We start from the raw sequence: 11,390 nt of genomic DNA on the forward strand, positions 1-11,390 counted from the left end.
CCATTTTATCCCAGCACCAATCAGCTTCCTTTAAAATCTCCTTCCACACCCCCACACCACACGCACCCACAGCCTTCTTGGTCCTCCAACCATGACCCTCCTGACCATACTTTGCTTCCAGCACATGTTTCCAAAGAGCCTCCTTATTCGAAGCGAATCTCCAAATCCACTTGCCAAGAAGCGCTTTATTCATAATAGTAAACTTCCTTATTCCCAACCCCCCATTTTCTTTATCCCCACACACCACCCCCCACTTTACCAGATGAATTTTCCTCTCCATGAGACCCCCCCCCATAAGAACTCTCTTTGCAATTTTTCTAATCTTCTAGCCACGGACATGGGCATACGGAATAACGACATCTGATAAACTGACATACTACCCATAGTGCTTTTAATAAGCGTGATCCTCCCGTCCTTTGAGATATATTGGCTCTTCCAAAGAGCAAGCCTCCTTCTCATTCTTTCTTCTATACCATCCCAACCATAAGTCGCCTTATTAGGCACCCCCAGCGGCAGCCCCAAGTAAATAGACGGAAGCTTCCCCACCCTACAACCTAACTCCACAGCCAGCTCCTCTGTCCTTTGAACCTCTCCTACTGGAATAACCTCGCTTTTAGCCAAATTAATTTTCAACCCGGATGCGGCTTCAAACCAGAACAAGATCCAACTTAAATTCGTTAAATACTCCTTCTTCGCCTCACAAAATACTATAGTATCATCGGCGAATAGCAAATGCGCAATGTGGACAGCCCGGCCTCTATTACGCTGAATTTTGCACCCTGAGATGAAGCCCCCCTCCATGGCCCTTCTGATTAGGACACTTAGCACCTCCATTCCCATGACAAATACCTTGTCTAAAAAGATTTCCTCTTTAATGCAAACATTGGAAAAAAGCCTAATGTGCCTTCCCATTCCTAAAACTCTAAAAAAAATTTATTCTTATATTTATTGAGTTGAGAAGGAGATTTGCATTCCCTTAGGCATTCAGGTAAGATCCATTGGGAGCTGACATGAAGTTCTATTGAAACAAGGTTTAAAGAGAGAGGGAGTTTAGAGGACCTTATTTGTCCTTAGGACTATTTCCAGACTTCCAGTGGCACACTATTCATTGCAACTAAAAGCACTCCATATCTTACAATATTCTGTAGAACCTCAAATACTTGCAAAATATGAAATAAAGTAATAAATAAAAAGTTACTATTCACTTTACTTCTATTTAAACCTGTTTCATAGTATAAAAGGAAGGCATTCTAATCTCATACTTGAAATAAACCTGGAAAAAAGAAATACATTTCCTTTTGAATCATTGTTAAAGCTAGGATTTGAATTTTCAATAATATTCCCTTTGATTTCTAGTTTTATTTAGTATTGCTTGAAGAACATGATTCAAGATTCATAATATTTCCTCTCCAGGTTCCGGATTCATTAGTAAAAACTGCAACATTCCATATCAGCTTCCCACGACAAATCTAACATTTGACATTCAAACATCATATTAACATTTTATCCAGAAATCACACCATGCGTAGACCGAGTTGTTACTTAGGTTCTACATTTGCAAATTTCCAAATCATAGTAGACCTATGAAGCAGCAACTTCCAACTGACTCCATTTTCCAGCCTCAGAGTCTGCAAAATATAATGGTTACACAATAATGAGAGATGGCAGGTTTCCATAGTAAACACCTTTTACACCTATCTCACACATAAACAATTACATTACAACCAAGATTTCAACCTTCCTCCAACAACCAGAGATCAATGCAATACCAAAATTACGACATGATTTCAGCTTAATTTGAAATTCAACTCAGAACTTTAGAGGGTCGAAATGAATATTTGTGATAAAATTAGAGTTTTAGGATTTGGGGAATATTCCAATCTTGGTTGGGGGTGGGAGGGAGAAGGAAGAGAATTAACCTCCCAAATCTGTCGAATTTTAGAAGAAATCTGAAGAAAGACACCATTTTTTATGCTTCTTAAGATCCCAAATTGAAAATGCAACATTTCTTTCTCAACACCAAGCCATATGAAAAGATATTTAATCAGAACTAAAATCAGGAAAATGGATGAAGTTAGCTGAAAATACTCTTATGTTATCAGTTTTAGATACTTAAATACCTCAAGGATTAATCTGACTCTAGAATTATCTTTGTAGGAGAATGAAATAAACATGTTTCACGAGAAGCTTAAGCCAGCTAAAGAGAAATTACCTTACTCTAAATTCAATCTCTGAAATTGATTAATGTTCTGCTGCAATGAAGTCAGCGCATTTCCTTGTCCTGAATCCAAATTGGCACTGGGTTGTAGTCAATTTATTATATTCTGCTGTGGATTTGACAGGCCACATAAAGAAGACATAGAACTAGGCTGTAAGCTTGGCACATTATTCTGCTGCATTGTTGCTACATATTGAATTTGGAAGAGAAACTGAATGATACTCTATATCAAAAAAATTTTGGTTTACATCAAGAACTTAAATAAACAAAGCAATCCCATAGAATATCATCGGATATTCTCTCTAATTCAAACAAGAGATAAAAACAAATTTAAGCACACTAGGACTTATCTAAACTAAACAGTCCAGAATAATAGAACTCAGTCAAACCTTATTTTCTGGTTTTATTTTAAATTCCAAGATGGTTGTGACTTTCATGGCCTGAATTCACAGCTTTACCATTCCAGTAGAAATAAAAGATTCACTTTGATGGAAGGCACCTAGAAAGAGGTGCTTCTTGGATTAATTTTTTTTATAGGATTGTCCCTCCTATTATCGCGTCTTCATTCCCTTCATTGTTGGTGAGAAGCATTTGGCATTCTGGTGCCCTATCCAAGGTAGGTTTTTCCACTTAGGAAGCAGCTTGGGAGAAGGTTGTTAACATAGCTCAATTAATAAGGAGGAGATGGACCATGGTGACTCGTTGCTACTTCAGTTACCAAGTTGAGTCTGCAAATAACATTCTCCTCCATTGAGAGGTGGTTGGATCTTCATGGATGTTACTTTTTCTCCATGTTTGGCATTTCATGGGTATACCTCATTTAGTGAAAAGGGCGCCCCGGCTTGTTGATATGATCATTTGTTTGTAAGAGAAGGATGAAAGTAGCAGCATCATTGAGCATTTTTTTTTTCTCTCTTTTTTGTGCAGATGGAAGGAGAGCAACAGGTGAGCTTTTGAAGAGAAAAAGATAATGGTTTTTCAGCTTAAAGACACTTAAAATCCTTATTCACATGGTCTAGACCTTCCATGGGAGAGGAGGAGAGGACTGTCTTTTCTTAAGTTAATTAAGAGCTTACGTCTATGTTGGCCAAAAAATTTCTGTCTTTTTTCTTGGATTTCCTCATAAACCCCCTTGCACTAGGGTGTGCCACCTTTCATGATGCTTTATTAGTCTACTCATACTTGTGTATTAAAGAAACAAAAGGATATAGGAATGCAACAGATCACAAAGTAAATCTCTAGCACACATACCATGGTCACTAAGAGCTTAGTGTTGTCTAGGTTTTTCTATTTCACTTCTTGGGTGGCATGGGTCATTTGTGGGTAAAGCTCATAAAAAGGCTTGGCAAACGGCTCCTTTATATATATTTTGGATAGTGTGGAAGGAAAGAAACATATTAGCAATTGACAATAAGAAGTTATCAATTTAAAGATTGAAAAATTCTTTTGTATGTAATGTGGTCTTGGTCTAGGGCGTCTGTAGATACGAGCCATATTTCTCTTGTTAGCTTCATTGATTGGTTAGGCTCTAAGTAAGGACATGTGATGTTTTTTCCTTCTTTCCCTTCCCCTTTGGGTTGAGCCTTTAGGCTTTTACTGTATACTTCATGTATACTTGGAGGGCACTTTTTTTTTGTGATTCCTCTTTTCTTTACCTATCCAAAAAAAGCGGTTTTTCTATCTCTTATCTTGGTTGATTCCTTGCATAGACCATGGTCCAATGGTTTGCCCCCTTCAAGGTACTTTAATTAATCTACTCATAAAAGAATAAATAAATGCTAAATGTGGGAAATCATAAAATATGTGGGAGATTTGATTTAGTGCTGTAAATGGGATGTTGTGATTTGATTTAGTGGGGTAAATTACGGGATAGAATCAACTGAGTCAATGTTTCTAATTTAGTTTTTATTTATTTTTCTGTTTTCAGGGTAGTCATTATTTGCAAAGCTGTATCTTTTTTTTTTTTTTTTCCTTTTGCATGTACTTAAAAGTAGTCCAATATATACATGTTGTAATCCTTAACTTCAAATATCTATAGGAACAATTTTTTCCTCAAACTTTCACGAAATATCACAAAGAAAATCTATGGTATATATATTACATATCAATTTGAAAAATACACACACTAATCTATTACTGGTAACTTGGTGAAAATTTATCATTTTGAAGAAAAACATAATTGACATTTCTAATCATTTTCACTGATATCATATAGAATATTCTTAATCATTTGGAAGGATCAAGAAGAGTAATGTGCTCCTAAGGTTTGCAGAAGAGGGGAAAAAAGAGAAAACAAAAGACAAAAATATGTTTGAAAATTTCTGAAAAACAAAATACGTTCGAAATTTTTTTAAAAAGTATTTGGCAAGAGACTTTAGTCTAATATGTAGGATACTTGGTTATTTGAGTCCTGATTAGAATTTGTAATATCTTCTTTTCTAGAACTTTCTTATAATAGGTTCCTATAAACTTCCTATTTTCTAAAAGTGCTTATTTGCTTTTAATTTGTCAATTGATTCAACAAGGTTCTCTTTATATTTCTGCTCTATTATTTGGAAGGTTTAGGAGTCCTAGGAAAAGAATTAGAATTCTAATAGGTCACTATTATGTTAGGTTTTTCTTTTATGGTGTTGTGGAGTTCTAAAGTTCCCTAAATTCTATAAATAAAACTAATTGCAGTAAAACAGAAATAAAATGAATAATAATAATAATTCTCTCCCAGGGAGATCCTAAAAGGGTTTAGCAAGACTCTTAAGGTTGAACATTTATCTTTTTCTCCTTTTTCTTTTGTCGATTTCATTTCTTTCTTTGTTGCTAAAGTTTGTCAATCCCCTCCATAAATCTTAAGGAATTGAAGTCCTAGCCTGCAGTTTTGTGATCATAAGTACCTATCTTTTTATTTATGAGAGATCATAAGTAACCTATCTTAAGGTTGTTTTAGATCACAGACGCACTTTAATGTTGAAATCTGATACTGAAAAGGCCATTGTCATCTCTCTCTCTTAAACATGGAAGAATCAACCCAAATCCCTAGAAATCGGCCAGGGCATTGAAATGTTTGCCATTCAGCTAGAACAATCCAAAATGAGTTGGAATTTTTGTGGGGACAAAGAATGGAGGTATCTTTCAATTTTGCAGCTAGAATCAACCCTGTACCTGAAATGCAGCAAATAGTAATGGAACCAATACACTGATCATGTAACCATTTTAAGAAAATAGGTTATCTTATTTCAGATGGAAAAAAAAAAAAAAAGCAATTAGTTAGTGTATAACAAAACAAAGGAAATGCTAGGAAGGATGAGCTATCCCTCAAGCCAAACAAAAAGAACCAAACCAAGTATTAAGGGACTCCAAAAGGCCTAAGACACCTCGCAATCACTCAAGAGGAAGGAAGGCTCCTACATAAACTCCTAATAAGGAAGCTCCTTGCTTTGGCAACCAATCTGCAGAAGATATTATCTTTCTATAGTATTAGCATAGTTGTCAATTCTAATAAGAATCTAACTTTCCAAATCTATCTTTATCCCCTATCATAAAGGGAGTAAAAAAGAAAAGGAAAACTAATTAAGCAAATCAAGTCTCGTTCCTAAAAAGAAAAACCAATATACTAAGTAAAAGTTTTCATTCATCATCATCTTCAAGGCCAAAATTTAAATTATTCAAATAAACTTCCCTAATACTCGTTGCAACAAAATTATGCTTAAGCTTCAATCTTTCAGGTATGCCTTTGACAACATGGGTGTGGTGTTCTCGAATAGGACCATTGGCTCTCTTCCTTTCCATTTAGCCATCCAGTGGTAACCATAAAATCCATTCCAAGTGACTAATCTAGGAATTTTTGTCAAAGGACAGCTTTGCTGTCCACACTTCTTTCCTCATTTTAGCTCACAATTGTTTTCTTATTTCTCCATTTATTATTCTGTACAGTTAGCATACATTATTTGACAGATTATAGTTTACATGTATAGGGCTAGAATCATGCGGGGATTTATTTGCTTTTATTTGCTTTCCATGTATAGCATCTTTGTAAAGTCTCTATATAATATATAAAACTCAAGGCCCAGATATTCGGCCATTCACACAATATTTTGACATGGTATCAGAGCTTGTGTTTTGAACCTAGAGTTTAAACGCTTTCTAGTTTTTCTTTGGGTTTTCTCGGATTTAGCCCTAGGGGCTCTCGGATCTAGCCCTAGCGGCTCTCGGATCTAGCCCTAGCGGCTCTCGGATCTAGCCCTAGCGGCTCTCGGATCTAGCCCTAGCGGCTCTCGGATCTAGCCCTAGCGGCTCTCGGACTCTAGCCCAGCTTTTGGGTTCTTTTTTTTTTTTTTTTTTTTTGGTGGTTGTGACAACACATCTGTGGTGTGATCTTGGAGTTTTCTTTGAGTTTCTTCGCTTCTAGGCTCTTGGAGATCTTCGATTATTTGGAGGTTTGTTATCAGATTTAGGCTCTTTGACGATGTTTTTTTTTGTTTCCTAAGCTATTTCTGTCTTCGTAATGTCTGGAGAATATTCTATTGTTCGTTTCAATGGCAAAAACTATTTTCGTTGGGAGTTTTAGTTTAAGATGTTTGTGAAAAGTAAGAAGCAAGACAGAATCTCTAAGTCATCTATGGAATCTGAGTACCGGGCGATGTCTCTTGCTTGTTCTAAAATCATTTGGCTTCGAGCTTTGCTTGTGAAGTTAGATTTTTCTGAGACCGATCCTACACCTCTACATGCTGATAATACAAGTGTTATTCAGATCACGGCCAATCCTGTCTATCATGAGCGCACAAAGCATATTGAAGTGGACTGTCACTCTATCCGTGCAGCCTTTGAAGCTCGTGTTATCACTCTTCCACATATTTCCACTGACTTACAAATTGCTGATATCTTCACCAATACTCTACCTCATCATCGATATTGCTTGCAAAGTAGCAAATTGATGCTTGTTGATCAACCTGCATCAATTTGAGGGGGGCTGTCAAAGGACAGCTTTGCTGTCCACACTTCTTTCCTTATTTTAGCTCACACTTCTTTCCTCATTTTAGCCCACAATTGTTTCCTTATTTCTCCATTTATTATTCTGTACAGTTAGCATACATTATTTGACAGATTATAGTTTACATGTATAGGGCTAGAATCATGCGGGGATTTATTTGCTTTTATTTGCTTTCCATGTATAGCATCTTTGTAAAGTCTGTATATAATATACAAAACTCAAGGCCAAGATATTCGGCCATTAACACAATATTTTGACAATTTTATCCTGAAAAGAAATTCTTAGAAAGTACTAGAATGGTCAAAGGTGTTTATCTCTTACTAGCATATATCCTATCTATAACATGCACATCACAAGATACATATAAGATGAGATCTATACAAGTGATAGTATCATTTTTTATGTATAAAAAAAGGTATTGTTTTGCGGTGTCTTAAATTTTTTACAACTAAGCATTAGTTTTTATCATGTGTACTTTGGTGTGCCCTCTTTTTAGGCACTATTGATATATTTTCTCTTTGCCTAACAAAAAAAAAAAAAAAAACCCAAGCATTAGTTTTATGATAGCTCTGTTCTCTGTAAAATCCACTCATAAGGATGAATTTGGCTTTGATGCACAGGAAACAAATTGAGACAATTTCATGCCTATAAAAGGGTAGAGAGTAATTTTAATAGAAAAGGAATGGTATATACATGTATGATAGTACATTTGCATGTGAGTGCATGCATGTGTGCTTGAAATAGGAAAATAAAGAAAAAGTAAGAACATCATACAATAAGTCAAGCGTAAATATGGATATGGAAGGACAGAGTATGTTATAATGCCAGCAAAATTTCTACTGTGGCATTTCATGAGAGCAAATTGCTTCTCCATTCTGTTACCTGGATCTGGGGGATTTTGGCTATTGCCAGCTGAGTTCTTCGTTTCCATTGTCAGAATCTTCAGTGATATCTTCTGCAGATAGTCAGACTGAAATTTAAAAGAAAAAAATTATATATATATATATACACATCAATGAATCACAGATTAAAAACTCAACCAACATATGCGTTTTAATATTTTGAATAGACAAAAAAAAAAATATATCAAATACCAAATAATGTTCCTAGATTGATGAAGAGATGAATGGTTAAGTAAATATTTTGATAGATAAAGCATACACAACAAAAATATTATCATTTTTATAAAAATGAGCCATAAAGGTAACCGGAATACACAGGATATACATAGCTTAGATGACCAGACAACAGAGAAAAAGAATCAACAGCAGAAACTTAATAGAGTAAACTACCTCATGCAGATTACCAAATTTACAAGACTTTTGCATGATGGATATACCTGGCTCGTGGCAGCTGTATAAATCTTTTCTTCAAACCTTACAGCGATTTTCCTAAGCTCACGCAGACCCTCTTGTCCAGAAACAGGAAGATGCCTCTTCAAAGTGTCCATTCTAGAGGTAAGAAATAAACAACAGGTTTAAATGGATTACTGAAATGCAGTCACAGAGAAGTTCTTAACAATCGATTAGTAAATCACATCAGCAATACATAAACCATGTCCAGTAGATATCCAACCCAGAAACAGCAGTGCATGATACTCAAATTTAGAATACACTGAAAAAGAAGAAGCAGATAGAAAATGATAATTCAAACCTTATTTCTTAAACCCACAAACAAGAAACTTCATTCAGAATTTTCTTGAGGTTGAAAGTCTATACCAGTATATAACATTTCTACAGTTCTATGTAAATCAGAAAGATGCCTAGTTTACAGGATTTGCGGTCATCCTTTGACATTTACTGCACATTTTATTACTTTTGCTGCCTCCAGCCTCTTTCCTGTTCTTGTATGTTTATGTGAGAACTCACTCATCAATCAATTTTCAATGTGCCTAAAATGTTCACAAATCTTTATTATGCCTTGCCTGGCTTGAACTTTCAACCCATGGGAACCAATATTCAGTGGATTTGATAGAGCCATGTATCAATTATGCCTTGCCTCCCTACCAATTCATGAAATCCGAACATATACTCCAATTGAACCCAGGATTCAAGCAGGTTCTTCTGGACATTAATAGAAGAAACTGGTTCGGTGGCCAGAAACCAGGAACGTCTTTAAACTACCTAACAGACTAGTCTAACATAGATTACTATTGTCTTAGACTGCCTAAGCCATGACCTCAGTTAAACAGATTTTTTAACAAGCCACTCTAGGCAAAGTTCAGCGTATGATAACAAAGGATACAACTCAGTTTCCTTTCCCAACCCTGTTGACTAGCTTATCCATGGTATCTTCTGATATTAATGCAGAACTAACCCTCCTCTTTGTTCCATTGTACATGTGTTTTACATCACCCACCTAGCTGAATATGGCAAAATACACAAAAGCATGCCTCTAGACAAGCCATGTGCATACTCCTCATCCCAGAACCAACTTCAATGTCAAAGATGATGTGGCATAAACAACTTAAACGAGTTCTGTAAGCCCTAGGGAATTTGCTCCTAACAATTATAAAAGGTAACATTGTTTCATCTATTCAGAGTTTTTCCTCAATCATTTGTTCACCTGTCAAAAATTGTTCAATTAATTTGATGGCTTATATAAACAGATAACTGAGAAGAGCTAGGCAATCATCAGGGTCCTCACTTTTATGCTACAAGCTGTCTGCTTTCTTTAGAATGATCACAGTTCATTTATTTGCATACAAACCACACTACAATTGACGGCACTGCAGCAGTCAAAATTGATAGGGCAACACATGCCAACTAAATATGAAGGGAGAGAATGTGAGAATGTGAAACTTCAAAAGAAGCACATGCCAATCCCGAACAAGTTTTGGCGCCAAAATTCAAAACATAGGACCAAAACAATATGGCAACTTATTTTTGATACATAAATTCCACTAATATATTAAAAGCCCTAAGAAAGGGCGCAACAGCGTACACACGACAAAACAAAATGGCAACTGAATCAGAATGGAAGCTGCAAATATCCATTTTAGCAAGAGCTCAAAGGAAGCTGCATTTCCCATAACCTCATCAACTATCCAGCCAATAATATCTTTAATTTCAACTATTTTATTAGGGAAAAATGAACTCTTTGGAATAAAAATAATAATTCAAAATTATCCATCTAAATCAAGTAGCCCAACACACTACTTTCAAACCCTAAGCCAGGTCCAAGCCTGCTTTCAAATTTTTTCTTAATTACTCAATTCTGGTCCAACCGGTAGTCTCACGCAACTCCACAAACCAACTCTCAAGAATTCAATAAAAAACCGTCCACGAAAATCATTACACACCACCAAAAACATTTCTCAAAATTCACACATGCATGAACTGAAAAACACTCCCAAGACATCTCCAAAGGGGGAAAAAAAATCAATATCGGTAAACAAACAACACTCACATCCTGTTGACAGCCCCTTGGCGTGAATCGGGGGACAACTGGGTCCTCCAATCGCCCAGATCCATGGCCTGCTCAGCCTGAGCAGGCCTCCAATTATTGGTATCCATCAAAATCCAACTGTCCCAAAACCAATCCACCAAACAACACACACACAGAGATCAAAAAGCTCGGCTAGCTTCAGCTCCGTCTCCTGAATTCAACCCTAGAAACACCAAAACAAAGCATAAGATTGAAGGAAACAAGACGAAGATAGAAGACTGGAAATGAAAAATAGGAAGATCGAGAAGTAAACGAGATGAAAAGAGAGGGTTCGGTGGATTGAAACCCCAAAATTTTCACCTGATTCGAAAAGGAAGAACTGTGCTGTGAGGATAGATGGGCTAAAAATTGACCTATCATCCTCCTTTTATCAATGTTGTGCCCAAAAGCTATATAAGTCATAGTTTATGTACTTAATGGCAAAAACTTGAAAATATTATTATTTTAATTTTCTATATAAATTATAAAGAATAAGATTTAAATTTAAATAATGATTTTATGAAAAATTTAAAGAAAAAATAAAACATGAAAAAAACAAGATAAATATAAACAAATTATAAATTTTAATAAAAAGAATATAATTTTATTTATATTTTTTAAATTATTATTTTAATTATAAAAGTTTGTTTTGAATATTATTAAGCAATAGGTGACAAGGGATGATTATTTCACTTGGGACTTTATTATGAAAAGAGGCACGTGTATCTCTCCAAAATTAAATAGTTTTACATTTAAATATGT

General features: G+C 35.5%; 1 protein-coding gene across 2 annotated transcripts in view; it reads right to left on the reverse strand.

The window, feature by feature from the left end:
- Nucleotides 1-11,047, reverse strand: part of LOC100264243 (mediator of RNA polymerase II transcription subunit 15a) — a 61,205-nt gene extending 50,158 nt beyond the window's left edge. Inside the window, exons 1-3 of one of the 2 annotated variants that reach the window (XM_059741537.1) lie at nucleotides 10,950-11,047; nucleotides 10,611-10,812; nucleotides 8,542-8,653 (exon numbers count right to left, since the gene is read on the reverse strand). In XM_059741537.1, coding sequence (XP_059597520.1) covers nucleotides 8,542-8,653; nucleotides 10,611-10,717 — 219 coding nt within the window. In that variant the 5' untranslated portion in view covers nucleotides 10,718-10,812; nucleotides 10,950-11,047. The remainder of the gene's footprint in view (nucleotides 1-8,541; nucleotides 8,654-10,610; nucleotides 10,813-10,949) is intronic. The other variant, XM_059741538.1, reaches the window with a different exon arrangement.
- Nucleotides 11,048-11,390: the final 343 nt, after the last annotated feature.

This window comes from Vitis vinifera, chromosome 13 (genome assembly GCF_030704535.1).
Source record: "Vitis vinifera cultivar Pinot Noir 40024 chromosome 13, ASM3070453v1".
Lineage (NCBI taxonomy): Eukaryota > Viridiplantae > Streptophyta > Magnoliopsida > Vitales > Vitaceae > Vitis > Vitis vinifera.